General features: G+C 42.6%; 1 protein-coding gene across 2 annotated transcripts in view; it reads left to right on the forward strand.

Annotated features, from left to right (window-relative positions):
- The first annotated feature begins 4,275 nt into the window (after positions 1-4,275).
- The window catches only part of npnta (nephronectin a), a 61,033-nt gene continuing 39,165 nt past the window's right edge, over positions 4,276-26,143 (forward strand). The window contains exons 1-4 of one of the 2 annotated variants that reach the window (XM_069666036.1): positions 4,276-4,559; positions 14,284-14,384; positions 21,031-21,081; positions 25,333-25,425. In XM_069666036.1, the coding sequence (XP_069522137.1) occupies positions 4,489-4,559; positions 14,284-14,384; positions 21,031-21,081; positions 25,333-25,425 (316 nt within the window). In that variant the 5' untranslated portion in view covers positions 4,276-4,488. The remainder of the gene's footprint in view (positions 4,560-14,283; positions 14,385-21,030; positions 21,082-25,332; positions 25,426-26,143) is intronic. The other variant, XM_069666037.1, reaches the window with a different exon arrangement.

Consider the following 26,143-nt stretch of genomic DNA (forward strand, 5'->3'; position numbering starts at 1 on the left):
ATGTCTGACTCCCTGTTCATGCTTGTGGCTCTGCACAAGTGCATATTACAGAAATGCATATAGGCACAAAAGCGGAGAGAGAGAGAGAGAAAGTGAGTAGGTGGCACTACTTAAAGCTCCAGGAGAGAGAGTGAGGAGAATGTTGAAGAGGCTCGATTAAACTGAAACACCCGCGGGTGGAAGGTGACTAGACAAGATTCTTTGTTTACACAGAATCTGTGAGATATAAGCTTCTTCTATGTGAATGCACTGTGTATATTTACTGAAGATCTGCTTCTTAAAGCCCTTCTGTAAATACCGCACAGAGGCTGAGCTCTATGCATTTTTATTGTGTATTTCACAGAGTCGGATGTAATGCCGTTTATGTTTTCACATGCAAGGAGTTTGCTTTGGTGTTATGATGCAGGAGAGTCAAAATATACAAAGAAAGAGAAGAAAAACTTTTTTTGGGCTTACGTATATAAAGATAATTAGCATTAAAATAATCTTGCAGAATGTAAAATAGTCTCTACTTAAGTCAGCGGACATCTCTCCAACGCTCGTGTAGGTTTTCAAAAGCAGCACTGAGCTGAACAATCTGTTGCTGCATAATGCATAATGATCCTTTTATTGCTTTATTAACTCCATTTGGTATTCTCTATTCCATTGCAGTGATATTGTGTATGGCCTTCTGCCTGCAACACTTCACTGCTCTACATTTTCGGTCCTTTGTCAGTGACCTTGTGAAGTACAAGCCCAGATTAAATAGATACAAGGAGTCTCTGCTGCCCTTTTAGTTATTTTAAATACCTTGCATTACTAGCACGGAAATGTGTTCCATTCCCGTTTTTAATTAACAGCCTAAGCATTATGAAGTCGGGAGTAAGAGGAAATAATTATGCACACATTTGCTCTTTGGTTGCCGTCAGCAGGTCCCAGCTGCTGTTGTTCTGCACTCCTTAATAATATTGTTCTCTACTTCCTGATTCCTCTCACCCTACTTTTCACAGCTGTTCTCACCGTATGTGTCCACAGTTTAGGAGTTCTATGCTTGTATTCTATTTTTGCTGTTATTCTCTACCGTTTTTTTTCCTCTGTGGCAGCATCTGTTTAGCTTTGACATAGTGACTCTTTCCTAACAAGAGGGTTGTAATGTCAAAGATTTCAGTTTCGTGCTTTTTGGCGGCACGCGTGGCGGTAACAGTAACTGTGGGAGAACACTTCCCAGATATCCAGACAGTGTCGCGTGTGTGACGTCCATGGTTGGCTCCGGTTGTAACTCTTGATTTTCCTCGCTGACGGTCGCTTTCCTTTTTGGACTGTTTGTCTTCATCTGAGCATCGAGTTTGTTTCTTTTTCTTTGGATCTTCACTTATTGTTGAAGTTGTATCTGTAGTCATCGATCTTTTCTGTGTTTGTTCAGCCATAGTAGATTACTGTTTACTCGCAAAACACTTGCAGAGACCGGAAAGCAGCCGCTTAGCTCCGCCTACCCTCTCTGGCAGGCCAACCACTGCTGGGTGATGGAAAACGCGTCACTAACTGGGCGCCGCTTGTGATTTTTTCCACGAAAGTCCCCACAGACACCCAGTCCATAATAACACTATATACTGCAAATGCAAAGGCTTTCATCAGTGGGCCATGGGCTCACTCACCGTTGTGTTACCTCATTTTTATATTTAAATGAAAATCTTTGAAATCATTACTTTAAGGATGGCTTCAGCAAAATCACAGAAATACAGCTTTTTTTTTCATTCCCTCCCTTGCAGTTCACAGCATGTTTTTTTGATTAGTCCGAGTAATTCAATCTGACATAACTTCTTATGACGTCTAGTTTTTAAGCAGCAAAAGCATTTGGTTAATTTATTTCCCTGATCTTAAATTCCTTTTAGTTCTGTAAAAACATGGACTTTGTTCCAGATTATTGGTGAAATACTGTAGGTTCGGTGTTTAATTTATTTCCCTCAAATAAATGTGTAATGTGTCTTAAGGCAGGAGTAACAGTGTGTATTCTCACAGTGTAAGAGAATACATTTACTATGATGAAAACCAATACATGACTGTTTGAGCCGCTCTTTGAAGATAACTCCTCTTGAAATAAACTGCTTCTATATTCAATGAAATCCTAAAACTAACTTTGTCTTAGAGATGAGCGTCTCTAAACTTCGAGAAACTTTGCGTTGCTAGAAACCTCGTAAGTGAGACAGTGTGCGTGTTCTTTTGATTTGGGGGAACTGACCTTTTAAAATCTCACCGATCGGTTCTCGTTTTTCTGAACATTATTGGCAATGAGGCTTAATTTGAATACTGATTTTTAATGTAATAAATCATCACTGCTGTTTAATTCTCTCAGTTAAATCATGTAAATAATGTGATTAATAGTGTAATTATACACAGCCGGCGTTTCTCAGATCACTCGCTTCTGCATGGATTTATCATCAGACTGGTGTCAGGGTGTAACAAGGCAAACAGAGCCATGCATCAAAAGAGTGAAATACTGTGAATAACCAGAAGTAATCATATCAAACCTTCATCTCATTCATCTCCTGCTCCTTTAATGATGCCATTTAATTACCAAGCCATCTCGGTTTCTTTGTTCCTCTTCTTTCCTTTGAGGCCGAACTGGAGAATTCTGTTATTGACTGACTGTGACTCTGGAGGCTGAGGGCTGTCGCATCAGAACAAGAGGCTGACCTCTTCTGCTGCCCCCAGACAGGAAGTGCAATTCAACAGTGTTTGAATGGGAAGTGTGTTTTGCACCTATATAGAGTGCAATCGACATAGCCATCTTTACGTCAACTATAGGTTTGTTGGCTGCCTTTTTTGAAGCCTTGAGTTCGGTATACCTACAGCCGCCATGTTGGTTTTCTGGAGCCAGAAGTTATTCGGATGGAGCTGGGACAAGGGGTTGGCAAACACCAGGTTATCAAAGCTCAACAATCTACGCCCGTGGCTGTTTTAGCTAGTGATTGAGCTAGTTTAGCATCGTGTTTTCCACAGAAGGAGCTTCTATCTGTGGTGGTAGCTGACTGCAGTTATTTATCAGACAATGAAAGATAAGAGAGCTTGTGGGACATAACCAGCCTCCTCATCTCGACACTTTGCTGTCTTCTCTACAGGGAAAAGACAACAACAAACCTGACTTCTATTGTGCACGGACGGCCACACATACATTAATGTATGATAAACACTACACAAGCCAGGTATTGTGAGCACAGACAGCAATACCTGTTATTATATAGTGCTAACATCTAAAAAACATAATACCAGATTTTCTTTCATTTACAAAAGGCTTCTTTGAAGGTCTTTTATTTCAATAAACCGCACAGCAAGCCATATCATTTTTCTGATACTTGCAACAACACAAACACAATTCAGGGACTGATTAGCGAACACGTCACTCAAAGTGACCGGCCCTCTAATTCTGGATTACTTTAAGCCTTTACGTAGGCTAATTAAAATAGGTGAGTTATGTACACATTTCCCCCGTACAGTTGTCATGAATAGAAAAATCATCATCATCATTTTTTTTTTAACCAGGCTATAAACATGTTAAATTTCTGCTTGAAACTTGCGCAGTTAACGCGGCCTACAGGCTGCAGTTTTTAGCACTTCCGCATTTGCTCAATTTTCAAGACGTTGCGCAAAGAATGACGGGAAATGTTTAATTCCTGAAGGCAGCTGACCGCGCATTATACAGTAATGAAAAAGACTTAACAAATAATGACATAAAGCAAAGACAGAAGCCGTGCTTGAAACGTTACGAAAAAAAAGTTTGTTATTTACCCTAACTACAGGTAGCTACAACAAAAGTCGTTTCTATTTATTCCACTTTCCCCAAACTGTTTCCAACCTCTCATTTAGTATTTTGTGCTGCTTATCGTTTCGTCCTCTCCAAATGCACTCCCCGTAATTTCCACTTCATTGTCTTTACTGCCGGAGCAGCATCTACCTGGGTGGCCGGTGCACCTGCGTGCCTCAGCAGGCTGCGCAGTTAATGAAGGCATTCCCAAAGCATGCGCGGCACTCAGAGCTCTGCATCGGCAGCCTCTTCCTCTCGGCTGTTCAGGTCAGGACGTCACATCCAAAGTCCTCTACCAGCGCTGCTGGCTGGATGTTATCCACTGTGTTTTGGCCGCCGGTTATTGGACAGAAAGGAGATAAGGTCTGACTGCAGTGGGTGCTGTTGGTTGGAGAGCCTGCTGACTGAACTTGTGAGGAGAGGAGAGAGAGGGAGCTGTGCGCTCTCTTCCCGGCAGAGTGCGTCCACATCCACACACACAAACGCAGAGAGAGGACTACACACACACATCGGGGTCACTCCACTTCCAGGCAGCGGACTGTTTTCAGTGAATATCGCACATGAGCAGTGAGAGGGACGCCGGCAGACCTGTCCTACCTGTGCACCTCCCGCGTGCGTCAAAGAAACTCCGCTGATTGTTTCCTCCGCGTGCTTTTGGATTACGGAGGATAAATATCGCGCAGCGTGGGCGCGTAACTCCCGGAATCATGGATTTATGGATAAAGTTGATGTTGTTGTGCAGCTGCTGCTTCGGAGCAAGTGCCGACTTTGATGGCAGGTGAGATCACATGGTTCACATTTTCTGCGAAAGACGATGTTTTCGTCAAATTACACAGATGTAGATCATGAGCACAATTTGACCATCAAAATAAAACTCACTTAGCCTACATTCTGTTTGTTTAGCCTTATTACTGCGCCTTTGGTTTATCACAGCACTTGCTGGAGTGGCTGCAAACTGAATCATTATTTTAAGCTCTCCAAACTGCGAAGCTCGATTTCGATGAGTGAAAACATGTTGCTTCTGTGAAATTGTGTTCGCTCCTGTGAGATTCATGCACGCTTATTTGATCATTTTCAGTCTTTTTTCTTTACTTTTATTGTGTTGAAACTGTAATAATCCAATTGCACCCGAACCAGGTGAATCTGCACATTTTCAGCCTCAAGTGTTGACACGTGCAATAAAATCACACCAAGCGGTTCTTGTCTCGTGCAGATATCAGGCTGATTATAAAGTGATGTGACAGCACATCGCCCGGTGCTTCATGTTCAAACACGAATCAGATGAAATATGCGCAGACAGGAGTGGAGACGTGCCAGACCCCGAAGAATGCGTGTGTCCGAGATTTGAATCAGCCTATAGGTGCGTCTGATGAACGGATGCTGCCAGCGTTTTGTTTTATTTTACAACCCTGCATGATAATATCAAGTTGTAATTTAGGTGTCGACCAGACACATTCCTTTAAAACAATTAAGACATATTTCCTAAGTGTTTATGAAGTTATTGTGTGAGTCATGTTCCTTGGCAGAAATGTCTTTTGTGCCTTTGTTATGATGACTTATGGGAGTGAAGCCCACATTATGTTTCATCTCTTATTGCTGAGATAGATTTCTGGAGTGAAACTGGTCTGAAGTCCTTCCAAACAGTGACAGAGTTGTACAAACAGAGTCCAACAGAGGATGTTGTGCTTTGTTCCCCCTCATGTATCTCTGTCAGACAGGCTGAGCCCCAAAGCTGCATCCTCTCTCATGTTTCACTTTTTCAAATAAAAGAAAAACTTTGAAGATTATTGGAGGTAATTATTATTGGAACAGTGTGCTTGCATTTATAAAGGGGGGAGAAAAAAAAATCCCTTTCAGCCTGACTGCACCTGCTTGTTGATGGATTTTGACTCGTGGAGCTCTTTCAATTCACTTTTCTGCCGTGTTCAAAAGTATTTCAGGAGAAGCCGATCTGGATATCAAAGGTTTCAGCGGGGAGTGTAAGTGTGTCTGCGTGGGAGAGAGAGAATGAAGAACTGAGCTGTTATACTACATAACGTACTATATTTATGTTATTTAAGACGTTATTTTCCTCTAATCACCGTGGCTGATATCAGTGTGACCGGCCGTGATCTCATGAGATGTGTAGGGCTTTCACTTTTATTTCACGCATTCCCTCTGTGTAATAATCATTTACTCTAACCTAGCAGCAGCATATTGTACATTATTAACATCCCTGCTGATGGAGTGCCTTGTCACCACGGCCATAATTTGCCAATTTTTATGGGTATAAACTTGCCCGGGCCCTGAGTCTGCGCTTCAATATTAATTCATTGAGAAAATATCCCCTGAGACTGAGCCCAAGCAAAAAAGCCATTTATTACCTGCTCTCCCTCACTTATTGCCTTTTAGAGAGCGTTCCTAACAGGCTTATCCATCTACTCCTGAAGGGTCCTTCACGGGCATCATTGCCAAGATCATTTTGCTCTCCCAATGCTGCACATAATGTGCTTACCTGCAAATCTACAGCAAAAAACACTGCGCCGTTGTTGTTGCCGTCTTTTGTTCTAAGACTCAAGGACGCCGTGTTTCCTGTCATGTTGCACTGAGAGGAGACTTTGCAAAAAGGAAAGGCTGCTACCAATGTTCAATATTCTTTCCCAGTGATGTCACTAAAGCGTTCAGTCCAACGCAGCCAAGTAGCACATACCAGACCGCCTCAGTAATAATCCAAGACCGGGGACTGGTGCCAGGTTATGTTGGCGTTGTGATATCAGACCTACATTGGGGCTTGCAGGGGTTGAGAATGAGGGCGAGAATATTGTCAAAGTCACATTTAATGAGTAGAATGCTTTAAAAACTAATACATTTTACGTAGATGGACTGCACTTGACTGAAGGAGCTGGGGATTGAGCAGCCGACCTTCCGATTCGAGGGCGACCCACTCTACCTCTGAGCCGCAGCCGCCTCCTAAAGGTTTCTCATTGTTCAATATCTAGCTTGTAGTGCTGTGACGTTCGCGAACGATCCGATTCCGAGATGCACTCCCCTTTATGCCGATTTACCACAGGCAGCTTTTTTTCAACTGCAGCTCCGCTACACTAGGTCACGTGCAGCAGAATCATGTCGCCACAACATAGTGCCGACGGTGAGCAAGATTAAAACCCACCGCCAAGTTTGTTGTGTTTTTTGTTGCCATCTCTGCAGTCATACAGAGTTGTATCACAAAGAACGAACGGCTGTGGAAAGGATCCCGCTCCCTTCAAAGACCTTTAATTCCTAACACGACAAGCTTGATGTAAATGTAAAGATTAAGAATGTACCGACAGGCACCGGTTTAGCTCAGCTGTTAAGTTGAGCAACCCGTATACAGAGGCCACAGTCCCTGATGTGGCGGCCCTGGTTCAACTCCCATCCTCAGCTCTTTGCTGCGTGTTAGTCCTCACTCTCTCTTCCCCTGTTTCCGACACTGTTCCCTCTCTATCTCAACAGAGGCATAAAAGTCTGACACTTTTTATTATGAGTCATATCTTAATTAAGAGTGTAAAATTGCTGTTTGACGCCTCAGAGCAAAGAATAAGTAGGTGTCGTTTCCTCTAAGAAACATGCATTGAAGCACTTTACCACACTAAACATGACATATGAACTTTAATACATTGCGCGGCGTACGCGTAAAAGTCGCTTTACACCATTTAAGCTCATCCCACCGCAGTGAATCGAACTCGCGGTGAATTCATCCTCACCTTTTCATTCTCTTTCAATGCAAGCGCCCTATAAGCTCTTCTCTTGCAGCGGTGAGCCTGCTCTTTGACGTGTGTGTGAAAAGAACCTATAGAACTTATAATTGTTGCTACACGGGTTGAATGCACTTACTGTTCCGAAGCACAGCCATCAAAGTGCGACTCATTCAGTCAATGCACATAGTCCATATCAGAAGTGTCAACAAAAAGCTCTTATGAGGGTTTACTGCAGGCTCATTGTGTTGCATTGCATTTCATCATAAAGGTGTTTTTTATACCTTCTCTGTCTTTGTAGTGTAAAAAAGCATTTAGCTTTAATAGTCCGACTGCTTTTACGGCTTTAAATCTTTACCTCAGATGTTTGTCAATACCCCGCATGCCGCTGTGTGTTAATGTGACAGTGTTGGCAGTCAGCATGCAGGCCTGGCAGCGCGTGCAACAGAGGTGGTTCATTAAGGACGCCAGGCTCCACAAACGCGTGCCTTCAGCTTTCAGAGGTTTGCAGGTTCGAGCAAGTCGCCTAACAACATCTCTGTGCGTTTGTGAGGAAAATCCATTCAACGGCACGCTGCAGTGTGACTTCATGGATGGATGATTGATAGATAGATTAAATTATCATCGCTCCGAATGAGGACTCCACCGTCATGGTCCTGATTATCATACTACACCCCACACTCTTCCTCTGTGAGCGATGGACTGCCTCCTCCTCGCTGTCAGACGGGGGAAATGGGCCAGTTCTGTATCCATTAGTAAAACAATAGAAGAAGAATGGCGTCCCCACTGTGGATATCAACCTCTCAGGTTCTGTGGAAGCACCTTGTCTTATAGTCTGTGCTTGAGGAGAGGTGTCACTCTGCAAGCGTGAAGGGTAATAATTATATGCTTGAGTTCCTTCAAGGCTTAGTGCAATTTGGGATCATAATTCAGAGCCCCGGGGTGATAAATGCAGGTATTATACTCGCGTCTATTTGATATGCCAGCTTTCTGTTCACCAGAGTATCACACTGGGGACAACATGCATCTAAAAAATAGCTCTTCTTCTTTGTGCAGCGCCACCAAAGCTCCAGTTGTTGACTGAGATCAGTCATAATTTGAAAAAAAAGTTCATAAATGTTTCATAAGTGTTTTAATGAAGTGAGTTAAGTTTTAAGTTCAGAGAGCGTCTGAAGAGAGAAGCATTGATGACATAAAACAGGATCCCATATTCACGATATACTGTATGTTTGTGTGTAGGAGGAAGCATTTGATCGAATAATAACCCTCCTGGGGTTCCACCTGGCTCCTTAACGGTCCCACTGCACTAAACGCACCTTCCCGACTCCTTTCTCCCACCGTCCACTGTGAGCTCAAACCGTTCATAACATCACGTGATCCGTCAAATGTCACGCCCCTCTGATCCGGACGTGTTGAGAAAATGTCAAATATATTTATGTGTATTTATTTATTTATTTTTGTTAATGTCAGGCAGGGGGAGAAGATATCAGCTCCACCACATTATCATTTTCTGCTTCTGGAAAAAACAGACCTTTGGCTTTTTCTTGTGTCTCGCTGCCTCTGTTCTTTCAAACCTCCATCTCTCTTGGATGTCTTTAAACAAAGGAATATGACTGCAGATGATAGCTATTAACATTATTGATAAATCTGCCTTTTATTTTCTGAACAAATTGTTTCAGCCCACAAAATAAAAAATGGAGAATTCATGACTGCCAGAACCCAAGCTGAAATCTTTAAATAGCTTGTTGTGTTTGGCCAACAGTCCGAATACCAAAGACTTTCAAACTTTCACAGAAGAGCAAGAAATGAAGCAGATATTCACATTTGAGCGATCAGAAGTGAAATTTAAGGCTCTTTGACTTAAAAAATGAGTTCTAGGATTAATCATGTGTAAAAAGTCAACCAATGCATTCATGGACAATTTAAAGAGCAAACTACTTTCAAGATTTTCATTTAAATAAATATCTGTTAAGTCACTATCTGTTGCCGAATGAGGTAACACAATGGTGATTGAGCCTATGGCCCACTGATGAAAGCCTTTACATTTGCAGTATATAGTATTATTAAAGACTGGGTGTCTGTGGCGACTTTCATTCAGTCATTCGGAAAAAATCAGAAGCAGCGCCCAGTTAGAGACGCGTTTTCCATCACTCAGCAGTGGTTGGTCTGCCAGAGAGGGTAGGCGGAGCTAAGCGGCTGCTTGTCCGGTCTCTGCAAGTGTTGCGAGTAAACAGTAATCTACTATGGCTGAACAAACAAAGAAAAGAAAAGAAAAGATACAACTTCAAAAATAAGTGAAAATCCAAAGTAAAAGAAACAAATTGGACGCTCAAATGAAGGCAAACAGTCTTACAAGGGAAAGCCGCCAAAGAGAACGAAACTGAGATCTTTGAGATTACAACTTTAATAATTCAAAAAACCAAATGAGGACGTTTCCATCACATAACGTTCAGGTACAAAAGTCATGACAGATGAATACATTGAAGAGTAAAGTTAATGAGCTGCAGACACTGTATCAGCTCTACACAACATCTGGCAGGTAACACTGTTAGATGTGAGACTGAAAAAGAAGGTGGGAAAGATCTGGCAGAACATCAAGCATCAGTCACACTTTGCTGATTGTTTTAAGTGTGGAAAAGATAAAAAAAAAAAAAGAGTCTTGAAGGAACAAGATTGGAGCGTAACACTTCTGTGTCTCAGAAATCACCATAAAGATTAATACAGAGCTTCAGAGCTTTGTTGCAGCACAATTGGTGTGTAAAGAAGGCAAAACTTTGATTGTTTTACAGTTAAATTGAGCTCTTTGAGGAGCCGGTTTAGCTCGGTCAGTAGGGCAGACGCTCATAGAGGTTACAATCCTTGAGGTTGGACTCCCGCCCTCGGCCTCCTTCTGCATGTTAATCCCTGCTCTCTTCTCCCCGTATTTCCCGCCTCTCTTCTCCCCGTATTTCCCGCCTCTCTTCAGCTGTCCTATCAATAAATGCAAATATGTCCCAAAGATAAACTGAGCTCTTACAATAATTAAAATATCTCTTTAATCCACAGGATCTTTTAAAAACTGTAAAAAACGTGACGGTGCATCTGGTACGTGCAGCTTTCCACAGGGAATCATTAGGTGCATTGAAGACTTTGTAATGTAGTTTCTAGAGGAGCAGGTGCACCCACAGCAGCGTGAACTCTTCCCACAGGATGCCTCCATACTCTTAGAAGATAATTAACTTACACACACTGATGAGTGAACTGAAGAGTGTGTATTATACCGTCAGAATGAAATCGGCCTCCAGGCACCAGATTAATGTCAGACGAGGCTGTCAGATGTTTTTAAAGTTGTCACCAGCCTCCAAAAAGAGTGAGTTTCACCACAGGCTCGCATATTCTTATTTTGTTTCCTGTTAGTCGTTTACAGTATGGAGGGACAGCCGGTGCCATGTTGCTGTGTTTTTGTGTGTGTGTGTGTATGTGTATGTGTATGTGTGGGGGTGGGTGGGTGGTTGCATGTCACTTGCAGAGATGGTTGCATTCTAAACCTGGCTGCTGTCCAAGCCGCTCCTTTTCCTTTTCCTCTCTCCTTTCCTTAGCGTCCATTTCATTTCCTTCCCTGTCCTATCTTTTTCTTTTGTTTCCTCCTCCCTTCTCTCCCCTGATCCATTCCTTCTCTTCTCTTTCTTTCCTCTGTTTCTCCTCTTCTCTTTCTGTCCCTTTCCTTTGTTTCCTTTCCTTTTTCATTTTCTTTTTCTCTGTTTCTGTTTCTTTTACTGTCATCTTGTCTTTCTTTCCTTGTTCCTTTACCTTTATTACCTTTCCTTTTTCCATTCCTTCTTCCATTCCTTTATTTGCTTTCCTTTCTATTTGTTTCCTTTCTTTTTTTCATTTCCTCTTTCCTTGTTTCCTGTTTCTTTTCCTTTATTTCCACCCTTTTACCTTCTTTCCCTTTTCCTTTGCCTTTGCTGCCTTTCCTTTTTTATTGCTTCTACTTTCTTTCATTTCTTTTTTCTTTTTCTTTTTTCCTTTTCTCTATTTCTCCCCTTTTCTTTCTAACCTTATCTTTGCTTCCTTTCCCTTTTACTTTCCTTCTCTTGTCTTTCCTCTTCCTTTGTTTCCATTCATTTTCTTTTCCTGTCATTCCTTTTCAATGTTCTTTGTTTCCTCTCCTATTTCCATTTGTCTCTTCTCTTCTCTTCTCTTCTCTTCTCTTCTCTTCTCTGCTCCTCCCCTCTCCTCTCCTCTCCTCTCGCCTCCTCTCCTCTCCTCCCCTCCCCTCTCCTCTCCTCTCGCCTCCTCTCCTCTCCTCCCCTCTTGGAGCTTCTCCCTGCCTGACTGCCTTCCTGCTTGCCAGGCAGCAGACAAACATTTTCCCTGGATGTGCCACTCTCACTTAGCATCCATCGGGGGTTTTTTTCAGCGAGGTGATTGGCAGCGGGGGCTAGCATTAGCATTTCCTCATCTTGGCATAGAGACACTAACAGGCAGGGATAGTGGCAGAGGATGTGACTTGAATACTGAACAAAAAACCTCACTCAAAGAGAGCATCTTTTGTGTGAAGAAAGTATATCAAGAGAATCTCTGCTTTGTTTCAGGAATACAACAAAACAAGTCTTTTCAGGTTATTCAGCTTTCATATGTATCGGATATATCTCAAGACCTTTATGTTGATAAGGAAACAGCAGTCGTATTACTTCAGGAGACTGTTGTCTTTAAAGTGCTGTTTCATTCTTTTTTCACTCGCTAGTTTTTAGGTAACATCTCAGAGCCAGCCTCTCGTAGTCTGAGTCTTGGATTTTCATCAGTATCCTTAAATGGACTCATTCCTTTGCCCCATTCTCTCCAGAAATATGTGGTGAGCTTTGGTACAGATAAAAAGGTAATCCACATGGTCTGTCTGCCAAGAAGCTATTTCGTGCTCTGAGCAGAATAGAACATGGCGTAACAAAAACATCCGGCTGTAATGTCTCGCAGAGGAAAAGCAGTGAAAGTAACCTATATGTGTGAAAACACTAATACCTGCCTTTTCTGTCTGTATGCCGTCCACCGTCACGAGATGTCTGATAGCTTCAGAGGCACATGCTTTATGCTCACGTTAGGAATGGAGATATATTAAATGTTTTCAGAGGCAGCAGGCAACATACTGCAGCTTCCTATCTGTTTCACAGCCTGATAATGAACAGCAGTGATGAGAGTGTCAGCGGTGCACTGATTCACACTGAAGGCTAAATTCATCCAGTCTGGCAGCCTTTCAACAGGGGTCTCCACTTTGACACCCCGCGAACCAACTCGATCTGATGTGCTATCACTTTTATTTTCACGACGCAAATATAATCTGCTGTAGGGGAGGAGTGAAAGGTCGGATTTTAGCACCCTGAGAAAATGCAGTGTGAGTTTTATGTTACAGGCTTTTATTTTCATACCGAGCTGTAGCACTTTGACACCGTTAGTGAATTTACTGACAGGAAGTTTGATAGCAATTGTTTTATCATTTTCTGTTTTCAGCTTCTCAAATGGGACTATTTGCTGCTGTTCTTTGTCTTATATGAGGATGATAGAAAACTGAACTTTGCATCTGAGGGACTATTACTGAGATAAAAAGAAATTGGGTTTGAAAGACATCAAATCAGAATCTGGGACTCTGTAATAGCTTTCCTTTTTTAAGTTTGTCTGACATTTAATAGACAAATATCACCACTTCAAGTTTCCCTGCTCTATAGAAAGGTGCAATTTCAGTCTTTTCTTCTTACATACTCAAGTTCAATATATGTGAGTTTTAGGCGCAATCAAAGAGCTGTCAAAAATATCGACACAGATTAGTGAAGTAATTGCAAATTTACATTAGTAAAGGGCTTTACAGTCTTAACCAGAGATTCTTCCTACCCGATGTCGATACCTAGACTTGTGTATTTGCTGATACAGAGCAACCCTATGATACGGGTGATCCTAATAAAATACAGTATCTACTATTGGTGGGAAAACACTGATAAGAACATTTTACTTGATACCGCATTTTAAGCAGTAAAGGAGGCTGATACCAATACTCGTACTGGTTTTGGTATCAGTATCAGTATTGGTATTGGTATCGGCTTTGGTATCGGCTTTGGTATCGGCATCAGTATTGGTATTGAATCAATATCAGTATTGGTATTGAATCAATATCAGTATTGGTATTGGTATCGGTATCGGTATCGTATCAGTATTGGTTATGGTGTCTGTATTGGTTATGGTGTCTGTATTGGTATCGGCTTCAGTATTGGTATCAGTATCGGTATCGTGTCAGTATTGGTATCGGCATCAGTATTGGTATCAGTATTGGTATCGTGTTGTTATTGGTATTAGTTTTGGTATTGGCATCAGTATTGGTATTGAATCAATATCAGTATTGGTATTGGTATCGGTATCGATATCGTATCAGTATTGGTAACGGTGTCTGTATTGGTATCGGTATCAGTATCAGTATCATGTCAGTATTGGTATTGGTATCAGTATTGGAATCGGTATTGGTATCGCAACAACTGTAGTCTACACAACACACAGAACTGTCTATCCTTTTACTTTTAGTTCAAAAGAAAACATTCTCTCCCTGAAAACATCTAAAAGGAAAAAAAAAGACAAAACTTTGATTCATACAGAAGACAACATTCCACAAACACACTTCAAACAAGGTTTTCTCTTTGCAGCTAGAAAATGCAATTAATCAAGTGACTGCTTTGAAGCCTCCTTCAAAACACCATTAAAAAAGACCCCTACTTTTCATTTGGACATTTTAATTGGCTGTGAACTAATTATGTCATCCTCTCACAGGTGGCCGCGGCAGATGGCCTCGTCCAACGGCCTGTGTCGATACGGGGCCAGAGTGGACTGCTGCTGGGGATGGACGCGCCGCTCCTGGGGTCACTGCCAGCGTGAGTGCCACCGTGCCGGCTGCTGCTGCTGGGTGCAAACAGGGCTAACAAGGTTGCCAGGTTTCAAGCTGGGGTCAAAGATGCTATTAGACAGAGGAGACGCTGTGAATGTACAACAGCAAGCAGAGGCTTGGGGAAATACACACACGCTTGTTGTCACAAGAGTCGCACATCTAATCGAGCGTCACACCTGGTACAGTAAAGAGTAAAGATTGATGCTAATGGCTAGTTGGACCGGTTGACAGTCATTTTCACACGAGGGATTGATTATAGATCACTACTGTGCTAAAACAAGCTAGCTAACACTGTCAGAACAAGAAAAATCCACATAAGTAGTGTGAGCACGATCCATAGGGTTGTCAGGTGTACAAACCTCAACTCTTATGTTTATTCAGCAACACAACTCAGAGGATTCAGAGGATGTGTCCTTTCACTACTGCACGCCTGTATGAAATATTGGCATGTTACGTTAGCAACATATTTACATTGTGTAAAGATGCTATGCTCTCCTGTAATGCTACTCCAGGGAGGTGTGAATATAACATGGGTGTCAAATCTGGCAGGTCGCCTAACTAATGTCAAATCCTCTGTCTGTGTTGGGGCCTGTGCTGGTGAGCTGCTGCTTTGCTCTGGAGGTTTAATTAAGAAGGGGTTAACACATAAATAGGCCTTCACCGCAGCAGGATTCTAGCAACCCTCAGTTTTATGTATGTTTTTATGGAAATATACGTTTCCTTTCCAAGAGATGGGAAATCAATACTAATCCTATATCTGTCCGTTGAATATGAAGCTACACTCGAAGCAGGGCAAGCTGTTTCTCACTGTTTCCAGTGAGCAGGCTAAGCTAACTGGTTGCTAGCAGTAGCTTCATATTTAGCGTACAGAAAGTGTGCTTTTTGATTCGAGTGCACGAGCCAGACCGAAATGGGATTTTTTGTGATACTTAAACAGATTTTAGAGGGAAAACGTTCACAGATGACCAGTGTGTTGGCAGATATAGAACATTTTGACCTGGAATGAAAATAATTTAACCTGAGTAACACCAATATGCTGATTCTGGATATTCAGAAGGCTGCTTCCTATAAAGATAACTCAAAAATATATATAACTTTATTATAAATTGTAAACTAGTCCGACCACAGTCTGCTCAGCTGTTATTGTTTGGTGTTTGTGCTGCAGGCTCAAGTATTGGAAAGTTGGAATCTGAGTGTGCTCTGTTGAAAAAAGTTTTTGTTGTATACTGTAACATACTGTAGTGTTGCGGGGTAGTTAGACGGATGGAGGAAGAGCGTGGAAGAGGCCATGTGCCTTGCTAGCTCAACAGAGCCTATATTTATTTCCTTGCCGCAGCAACAGCTAACCCGAGGTTGACTAACTACCCCTCTCGCTTAGCTTTTGCTGGCGTCTTTCCCTCCCCAGAACGCCGACCTCCCCTTAAAGGTAGCTTAATCACAATAACTCCCTCCTTTCTCCCCGGAACTACTTCTCAGCCAAGTACGCACTACGGTGGACACCTCCCTCAATAAAACAACTGTAAAAGAGCAAACAAAACAGGAGCTTATACCCAGCGTTACAAACATTATACTGATATATCTGTTAAAATATCAGCCATTAGTATCAGCCAACCAATATATCGGTCTGTCTCTAGTATTGATATTCTTATCTTACTCTCTGCAAGAAAGAGATTAGGAGTTTCTGTTGTAAAACGACCACTTTAACATGTAGCCATTGTCACAGGTTCTGGGTTTGTTTCAACTGTTTGCTTTTTGCATGTCTCTCAAAAAAATAAATTCAGCTCTTGTCAGGCGGTGAAACAAAATCCAAGTTCCAGATCCTGGAACAATTTCAGTTTCATAAATTTCAGTTTATCCCTCTAATTTATCCTCTTCTGGATGTCTTTCTGTTTCTTCTGGCACAATATTTCCATTTTCATCCCCATGTAAGTGACACAAAACCAATATTAGTTGTCGTGTTCCTCTTTCGCTGTCATCGCCCAACAAAACAGCACAAAAATGACAATGTCTTGTCAGTGTATCCAAATCAGTGTATCCAAAGCACTCTTGTCTTTAAGTGAAGCATATCTAGTGGGAACACAAAGCTAAAGCTCGCACCAAAGCCTGATGGTTGTGATTGTTCAAAGCTCCAGGTTATGGGTTGTTTAATTCCTGCTGCGGAGAAGACCTATAAAGGTTCATGAAAATGCATGATGCTCTAGGTTGTTGATTAATACACTCATTTTGTGTTTTTCATTGCTGAAATAACCATTTTATGATTTATGTTCTTGTGTTTATAAGCTCATCGTGCCATGCTATAGCTGACCTTTACGGTCAACACATTGTGTTTTGTATATTATTTGTTGGAAACATGTCACACACTGCTGGTTGGGCCTGAAGCTCGGAGCTGCTGCATTCAAAAGACAGCTCCATTTGCCGGGTTAAGGAGCTATTTTTCACTTCAATTCCACGTGAAAGTGGCAGAGTGCCATTATTTCATTTAACTTTGGAGTGTTCTGTAGGATTTTTTTATTTTCTTCTGGAGAACACAAACAGCACCACTTGAGTTCATGGCCTCGGTGTTTTGTATTCCTTTTAGCTCTGCCAGATTAACCTCAGGTCTCTGTTAGACAAATGTTCTTTTTATCCACCTCCCGCTTCACGACTATTAGAAACAAAATATGATAATTTTATTCTCACATAAACACCTAGACTCAGAAAAACAACTTATGCTCGTGGCTTATGAGACTCCTAGAGAGGGGTGGGCTGATTTCATGGCTGTAAATAACAATAACTAGCCTCGATCAAAAACCTCCCGCCTTCTCCAAAGGCCGTCACACTTAAACTACACAACGTGCTGGAATGATTTTAAGCAAAAGCACTATTGTTTTACTCTGACAGCTCAATTGTAGCATTTGATAGTGTTTTCTTTTTTAACATGGGGCCAGACTCAGCAGTAATCCTGGCAGGAGTCGGACATCTCAATGCCCAGTGTCTCCCAGTGCATCTGTGCTGGGCGCTCTGCCTTTGAAGCCTCCCAAACATGTTCAGAAAATTCTAGTTGGACTAGATTTGGGTTTTGGGGTCAGCACAAAAAAGACATGGATAACTTTATATCACAGAGGATGAGACTCAGGGACGAGACATGAGTTTTTGTCTTTGTCGTTTACTTATTTAAACCGAAAATCAGTGAAAACAGTCGATGTCGTTCTGTTTTTACAGCTCCAAAAGACAAGATATTTCTTGGCGTACATTTTAGGTCATATTTATTAAATGATAAATTAAGTATAGTCGCATAAAAAAGTCATGTTTGCATCAATTACCCAGCCAGCCTACCAGCAGTGTGTCAACATGTTTTCTTGTTCTGGAGTCCCACATGTTCCACATTGAGGCAAAAATAACAGCTCATTTTCAGCTTAACCACCACATCAGCCTACTTTAGTGCTTTCACTCCATCGCTTTCTTTTTTTCTCCAACAAAACCATATCTGCTCAGAGAGTTAAATCACTCGCTGAGTGCTTGCCTTAATGCTTCCAAACGCTCCTGGGTGCTCAGCTCAAATCCACTCACTCGAGACTACAATCAGTATTCCATCAAGTCAGTGAGGTGCTGATTTAAACCTTAGAGGAGGGCGCTGAAAGGTATGGGAAAGAAAGGGAGTGCAATCGCGTGGGTGTGTGCACCTTTTGTCTGCATGTGTGTGACAGGATGCAGTCTTTACAGATTTCAGGTCTTGGAGAGTTTTTGTGGGGCGATAGAAGAGATTAGCTTGAAGCTGAATCAGATTGCGGCTCTCTCAGTGATAAGTTTGTGCGACTTTTCTCAAAGAATGAGAAACTTAATGGATCAGTGTGGAAGTGAAAGAGGAGGAAAGGTATAAAAGTTTGAGAGAGAGAAAATCCTGCGGTGTAAGGGAAATGGCGTAGAGGTTATAGGAGTTAGAGATGATTGCTGTTGGAGAGGCGGAGTGACATCAGGAGAGGGAGACAAGTGAGGAAATGAGGCAGATGGAGACAGAGAGGGGAGCTGTAGATTTATAGTAAAGCGAAGCTCCACTTATAATGTTGTGACAGGCCATCCGGCTGGCAGAGCCAAGCTTATTCTAACCAGCTGCCATCATGCTCATTTACTGCTGAACATTTGTTCATCAACTGCATTTCCAGAGTAATACAGTAATCTCTCTCTAAATACTTTTTATCTCCTCCGCCGGCTAATGAAGAGGAAAACTGTCTTTTAAACAAGTCGATCCAACAAGTGTTAGCATCCAAACGGTCCACTGAGGCAGACATAACAGGAGCTGTGATTATTTCATGCATCTGATGTCAGTTACAACATGTGGGAGGTTGCAGAATACTTAATTTGAAGCTAATTTATTCCGTATACGATGTCCTAAAAGGAAAATAGTCGGGACTGTTGCTCCAAAAATCTAGAAGAGAGATGGAGGACAGCTTTAGAGTGACGAAAGAACCATTATGTCTTTTCCATGCAGGCCGATTTGAGGGTTTAGGCGATTCTGACCTTTGACCTCCCACGTCAAAATCAGATATCTGTGACTGTGTCCCAATCCAGGGGCTGCAGCCTTCTAGGGGGTATTTAAAGGCAGATTGCGTCACAGCGACACGTTGAAGGCTGTCGCAATTCAAAGGCTCCTTCAGATGCGGCCAACAAATGCGCCCTCCTTTTCCCAGGCCACGAAGGATCCATCGGGTGCATCCTTCGCAGCCCAACGTATCCTGATATTCATTGCGCGCCAATTCAGATTATCAACTGAATCGAATAGCAAGCGTTGCATATGTTTAAACGAAAGTGCCCTTGATACAACTTATCTTTAAAATAAAAGGTTAAGTTACATGATGTTAGTTATGCTAGCTGGTTAGGCTGCTAGCAAACTGTTGCTAGGCGACAGGAGCAGCGTTTGGTGACGCAAGGGTAAGGGCGGGAACAGCTGGTGACGCAAACAGGAAATCCTCCATAGACCAGACCGTCTCATTTCAGTTCAGCTTTAGCGGCCTACGCAGGCTATGAATGTAGCATCCTCCTTAGACGGCCTCCTTCGAAGGCTGCTGCCCCTGGATTGGGACACAGCTTGTGTCCAGTCATATGTCTGCATTTTTATTCTGTATCTAACCACATAGCCGACCCTTAATCAAGTGTTAAAGTTTCCAAACATTTCCCCTTGCATTTGCTATTACCACCATTTCCCCCAAGCAATAGCCATCACATTGTTGCAAATTGCAGGTATTTATATGTTTTTTAAAGGCAAAATACAATCAATCCAATTGTAGCTGCCCCTTTAAAACATATGAATATCATATAAGAGCGTTCTTACCTAAAGATAGAGCTGAATTAGAAACATGACGTCTGTCACTGATGTTTCAGTGGTCTGAATTCTCTGGTCATGTCTACCAATAGTGGCGTGGTTTGATACATTTGTTTACAATAATATGCCCCTTCATGCCAGCGATCAATTTCAGTGTATTGGACAGAGATACTACCTCTGGGTTTATGCCTTCTCCATGTGTGGGCTGCTAGCTAGGAGATCAGATGCTAATGCTAAGTTAGCTAAGGCCATCGCTCTAATTTCTAGCTATTGTTTGTGGCCGTTTTGATCCTGTTGAACTGGATACAATAAACAAACAATAAGAAATGACTTTTAGAAGTCAGTTTCCCAAATGTCAGATGGGTGAATACAAAAAATGTCTTATAAATGTTGAATTGCAGCAGAGAATGTCCAACTTCCTGCTCCACCATTCGTCCTCTTCAGACTAGACACAGACTGACTCTGTAGTCACAAAAATGAAGCTTTGAAAGAGACCTGAAAGACTTGGAGTGACTCACAGTTTGCTTTTGAAGAGTTGAAAAAGTCTCAAAGGGCTTGACTTGTCTGTTTAACTTTTTTATGTCTTAAAAACAGCTCCTCAAGAAAGACTTTATGTTCCCTGCTCTGTGGAGGAACTGGGTTGAATATCACCTCCATGTTAAATAGATCACACATTATCATTGCTGCTGAGGTGCCGGTGGATTTTCATAAATCCACTGAGGCTGGGATTCAGTTTGCCTGAGTGCAGCCCTTGTTTGGACAAATGGTGTGGACAGGATTAAGGCAGGACTTTTGAATCGGTAATTGGAGTTAACAAGACAGCGATGAAGGCCGAGAAGTGATATCTCAGTTTAAGTAATTCACTCCGTCATGATTGTCCGTGCCGTCTCGTTTGTGTGCTCGACTTTCTTTCATGATCACTGGGCTGTAACGGCCCGTGTGAAAGTGTTCCTTTTCATCTGCAGACGGTAATGGCATGAAAACTAAATGGAAGGGTTTGTTTGGAAAAATTAGAGGGAATTTATGCGGAAATGAAAGGTGCATGTTCAGAGTTATTTGATATAATTCTGGCATAATCGAGCTGATTTAAAAATCAAATGTCTACCAGCGAAACTGTACCCAAAGGCAACTGTGAATATGTGTGACTCCAGAACTCCAGACTCTGTGTGTGTGTATGTGTGTGTGTGCGTGTCTTTTTTTTTTGTCCCCAGGAACATTTGCTTGTCACAATGACCCGGCTGTGCCCTCTAACATCATGTTCATTGTTTTTTTTTCTCTCTCAAACACTTAACAATGCCCGCAACCTTTGTGTGTTTGGCTATTTGTTTTGCAGCTCTCTTCGCCTTAACTCACAGAGTAGCCGGGATAAGGTGCCAGCCCCAAGGTTAGCTCACCATGTTTCTTGAAATAATCTTGCTGGACATGTATTGCTGGGGGCGCATCCTCTGAATCCTGCGCTCACTTACTTATTTATAGAGCCCAGCCCACACACACACACACACACACACATAAATACACACCTAATACCACTAACACCTCATGCCCCTCGGCGGCGGCCATCTTCTTCCCTCTGGCCTTATAGGAATATGCAAACAGCTTCCACTCTGCAGACCTGGTTTCACCTGGAGCCATGTCTGACATGAATAATGCTGAAATTCTTTGGTGCCTCATTAAGATTCAGCTGCCTGTCTCGTCCACCCCTTTAGAATGCTAATGAGACGCTCGAAGCTGAAATCCATAATGTTTTTTAATTAATCTATCAGTAATCTATCCATCTGTACAGTGCACAGCCAAAACTGAGTATTTACTGTGGTGGGAGGCGCTCTGCATGCATAAACATGCAGAAATCTGGCTGGAGTGGGTCAGGTTGAGAATGCCAATGTCATCACTTAGGTTAAATATTCAGCATGACATTACCCGGCCGATCTGTGACATTTTGTCTGCATACAAACGACAACGTAACACAAGTTGGACCCCAACAGCGGATCCGTCCCCTGTAACGTACGTGAGCAACATTTGTCCTGAGCTGATTTGTATTCAGATTGGCGATTCTTTGTCGTTTGTCGAGCCAAAAATGTGAAAAATTCTCTGATTTTTGCATCAAAAACGCTTCAGATTTAATTCTTCTCTGTGTTTTTAATGACTGGAAACTGAAAGCTTTTGGGTTTTCGGATGTTTTCCTCTCAAATGAGCAAACCTGAGCATTCCCATCCTTTTCTTTTGCATCTTACAGGCTGAACAATGATTTGATTAATTAGAAAAACGATCATCAAATACACTCATAATGAAATATTCATTGTTAGCAGCCTGAGGTAATTGCTTTGTTGATTGCAAGATGATGCAAGTTGTAATTAACTAAGTAGCGATTTTCCCATCTTGCTTTGACGGATTAATGCATCGCACTGTTATCAATGAAAAAAGAAAGCTCTCCTTTGTGTTTATCATGAGCCATCAATGCGGCGTCGATAAATCAAAAGAATCTGCATGAGCAGCAGCGGCGGCGTCAGTGGTGGCAGCGTGCCGTCCTGAGGACCGGCTGATGTAAGCCGGAGAGAAAGTGTGTCATCAATCGGCATGTTTTGATGGCGTTCATGGAACCAACGAGGGTCATACGTGCTATGTTTGGCCTCCCAGCTGGTACGACCATTTTTAGTCCTCCGTGTCCTCTGCTGTGGTTAATGAACTCTGGTCGGCTCCATGATCTCTGTCTCCGCCAGGCCACAGGCTTAAAAATACCCTCAGAGGCAGAGCTTGTTGATATCCTCCTCTGATCCTGCTAATCAAACCCTCCCCATGTAGGAGAGGAACAAAAAGCTCTCCACTCGACTACCCGCTAACTAACAACATCTGAAGCTGCTTTCATTTTATCCCCTGACCAGAGCAAGGTCTAATAAACTTCCAGAAAGTACAGCTCTTTTCCTCTTCCTCCAACAAATTGGCCCATTTTTAATTTATAATTGTGAACTTTGTCTGCTCGGTGTGTTAACAGTGGGGCTCATTTCGGAGGCCTCTCAGAGCGGGCTAACAATCCTTTCTTTCTGTTTGATTACATAGCCTAATAAAGAAGAATGAGTCTGGAGATGTTATCAAAGGATTCAGCACATACCTTTGTGCCTTTGAATTCAGCTTGCACACTGCTACAGATTGAAACCTGAGCAGCTGAAGGTGATAGCTCTGCTGCTCTGTAAGCCGAACGTCGTCGAATGGAAATGTATGACAATGTAAACTGATTGTGAGAGGACGCATTTCATACATTAGTGTTATTCAAACCATTGTTCTCCATGTCTATTAGGCGTCCCTTAGATGTGTTAAAGCAGCTTTAACCATACGTCTAGCAGTCTAGCACTTACAGTATATCACCATTTACACAATTGCAAAGAAACCCCAATCAGAATACCTGCAAATGTTGCTTGATAGCTCTGATTTAAAATGTGCATACTGTTTATAATATAAACGTAGTTGCAAATGCACAGGGTGGTCAAGAGTATAAGGCAGTTTGTGCAAAATAGACCACACCATATGGCAGTGTGGGCTTATCCAAAGTGGTACTGAATTTGAAATGCAAGAATAAAAGTTTGCAAGAAACTAGGAATGCTGACAAATCTCTTCAGACTCACATAAATGTTGCTTCTTCTAATGCCGTAATTCCACAAACGCGCCTTAAGAGCTCGGACACCTTCCAGCTGGTTTGCTAAGTTGTTTGGTAAGATGATGATGATGATGATCTTCAATGAACACTTCCACAGCCGTACACACACACACACACACACACACACACGGTAACCGTCTTACGACCAGCGTTTTATTTCCGGATTGGCGGCAGGTACGCAAAAACCCGCCTAAAATAAAAAATGCCCATCCTCATCACCACTCTCACTCTCTTGTGTGAGAACACACCCACCCCGCAGAGCTAACACCGACAGCATCACGGTTACCTTTGCGCTAGCATGCTAACCGCTGATTAGCTTTGCGCCAGCATGCTAACCGCCGGTTAGCTTGTCCTACCCGGTTTGAGGCACCTACCCGTCCAACAGAAAGAAGGCCAACTCTGCATCGCTCTTTTGCCGTGTTCGCCGGTCTGAATGGGGCCCAGTCGCTAATTTGAACCACTCCCACGCTCACATATACGCTGTGATTGGCTCAGGGAACCACAACAGCGCCCCTCCTGAAAACGTCCTGTGCAAAGCAAAACAACAGAATAGATGCAGAGGGAAGGGTCTCACAGGAGTCTGCACACACACTGACCAACACACATGTATAGAGGCCCATAAGTGATGGTCATTATATTATATTTGTAAAAGTCTATATTTTATTTTTCTAGGAAAATTCTACTTATTATACCTTTAACAAATAACAGAGAAAAAATAGAAAACATTAAACCTTACATAGTGAAAATCAGCGATTATAGATAACCATTCAATTAATTCAAACCTATTTTTGTCCCTTTTAATGGTCCTTTACATAAACCAGGAGCACTGTTAAACCCACCCTCTTTCATCTCAGTAAGAGCACTTCAGAAGGCCCTGCCAAATGAACACAGCGTTTCTTATCTACCTCGACTGCCTCTGCCCTGCACCGCAACATCATCAAGCAGGGCAAACAACACAAACGCTGCACCTTGTATATTAACGCACCACTGTTTCTGGTCAGGTTAGTCTTTTAATCTCTGCCAACTTTCCACCAAGTGTAAACTGAACTTTCCTTCTGATAGTAAAACATGAACGTTGGGTTCAGTATGTAATGCATCAGTGACACAACACTAAAGGTGTATGGCCCTAAATAAAACAACACATCACACGTCACCACTGAAATAAACCTCCACCATGAGTCTCTGCCTTTATCTCTTAAACACACTAACGCACATGTATGTTCCATACCTCCTCCACCACACTGATAATTAAGTCCTGTGATTGCACAGTGTTATGACAGAATTAATGAAGCTTTTAATGAAAATTAGTAACACTTGGCTGAGGCCCAGTGTATCAGACATGCTTAGCAGCAGGCTGCAGTGAGCAGAGTCAGATAAGCAGCAGGGCGAGCCTCCAGCTCGCTGAGACAGAACACAGAGATCCCTCGTCTCCCCCACGTCTCTGTACGCACCCAAAATATCACCATCCACACGCCGTGTACGATCTGCAGGGCTGCGCTTTACTGAGGCGCTAATCATAATCTGTTTTGGTGCTCTTATTGTTTCAGCGTCAGACTAAGGGGAAAATATAACCCGCATAGGTACTCCTGCTGGCTGCATGCCACTGTAAATATCAGTGCTGCATTTAAAACCAGGAAATATCAGAAGTTTGCTCGTTAAAGGTCAAACTGCTCATTTATCTCGCACAATGTGAATTTATTTACCATCAGGACAATAAAACTTTGCTTCAGTGCTTAGCTGACTGAAAATGGCTGCTCTATTATCATTAATCAATGATAAACGCGCTGTCACACAAGGAGGAAGAAGCATTTTCTCTATTAACAAGGCGTCACGCTGTCTTATTTCTGTAACGCGCAGTAAACACATCATTTACAGCCAAGTCAAGAAGCAGCAGGATTAAGTGCTTTGTCATCCTGATCTAGAACAAGTGGTCTTCCAGGGCTCTGCGCTGATCTGTGTCTTCCTCTTTGAATCCTCCCCGAACAGCTGTGTGTCAGCCCGGCTGCAAACATGGAGACTGTGTGGGACCCAATAAGTGCAAGTGCAACCCCGGCTTCACCGGCAAGACCTGCAACCAGGGTGAGTAAGCGCTCGTCTGGAACTTAACGACATGAACACTGTGTTACTTTCCATGTGATTTCTTTTTTTTTATTTGTTTGAAACAGAAAGAGTCATCACACACACATCTGCTAACAAGCCTCTGCCTTAGGCGATGGAGGGGTTAATCATTGTTTTCTGTGGCCAGATCTCCAGCGCAACACTGGTGCATTAAAGTTACTCCAGGAGCGGAAGCTGGTTTGTGATCAAGCCGACAGAAGTGAGGGGCTTTAATCACAAAGGGAAGAGGTGAAGAGAGAGAGAGGGAGGGAGGGAGGGAGAGCGAGGGCTGATTCAGTTCTAAAGGAAACGAGTGGTGAGGCCATGTTGAATGATCCTGGGAGTGCATCCACTCTTGTGTAGATAACATCTCAATTACTGACCTGAGATAACTTGGCCTGGCTGAGCGCTACAGATGCTATTGAAGGTGTGTGTGTGTGTGTGTGTAGATGCTTGAGTTTTTGTGCATTTTCATCGCAGACAGGTTAGACATGTTTAAAAGCGTCAGAGCTTCCCGGTTAGACGTAAAGTTGACGTGCGTCCAAGCAGCCTGAAAATACTTGTGGAATTCACGCCCTCAGACAGGAATAGGATAGTGTGTAATTAAAAACAAGGGCTGGGGTGGTGGCGGTGGAGGAGGAGGAGGGGGAGGGGGAGGAGAAGGGGGTTGGGGTGGGTGTTGAAATCCTTTCCGGAATGT

Source organism: Semicossyphus pulcher, unplaced genomic scaffold (genome assembly GCF_022749685.1).
Source record: "Semicossyphus pulcher isolate SPU_LCO1_2020_fin unplaced genomic scaffold, fSemPul1.0.p SCAF_17, whole genome shotgun sequence".
Taxonomy (NCBI): domain Eukaryota; kingdom Metazoa; phylum Chordata; class Actinopteri; order Labriformes; family Labridae; genus Semicossyphus; species Semicossyphus pulcher.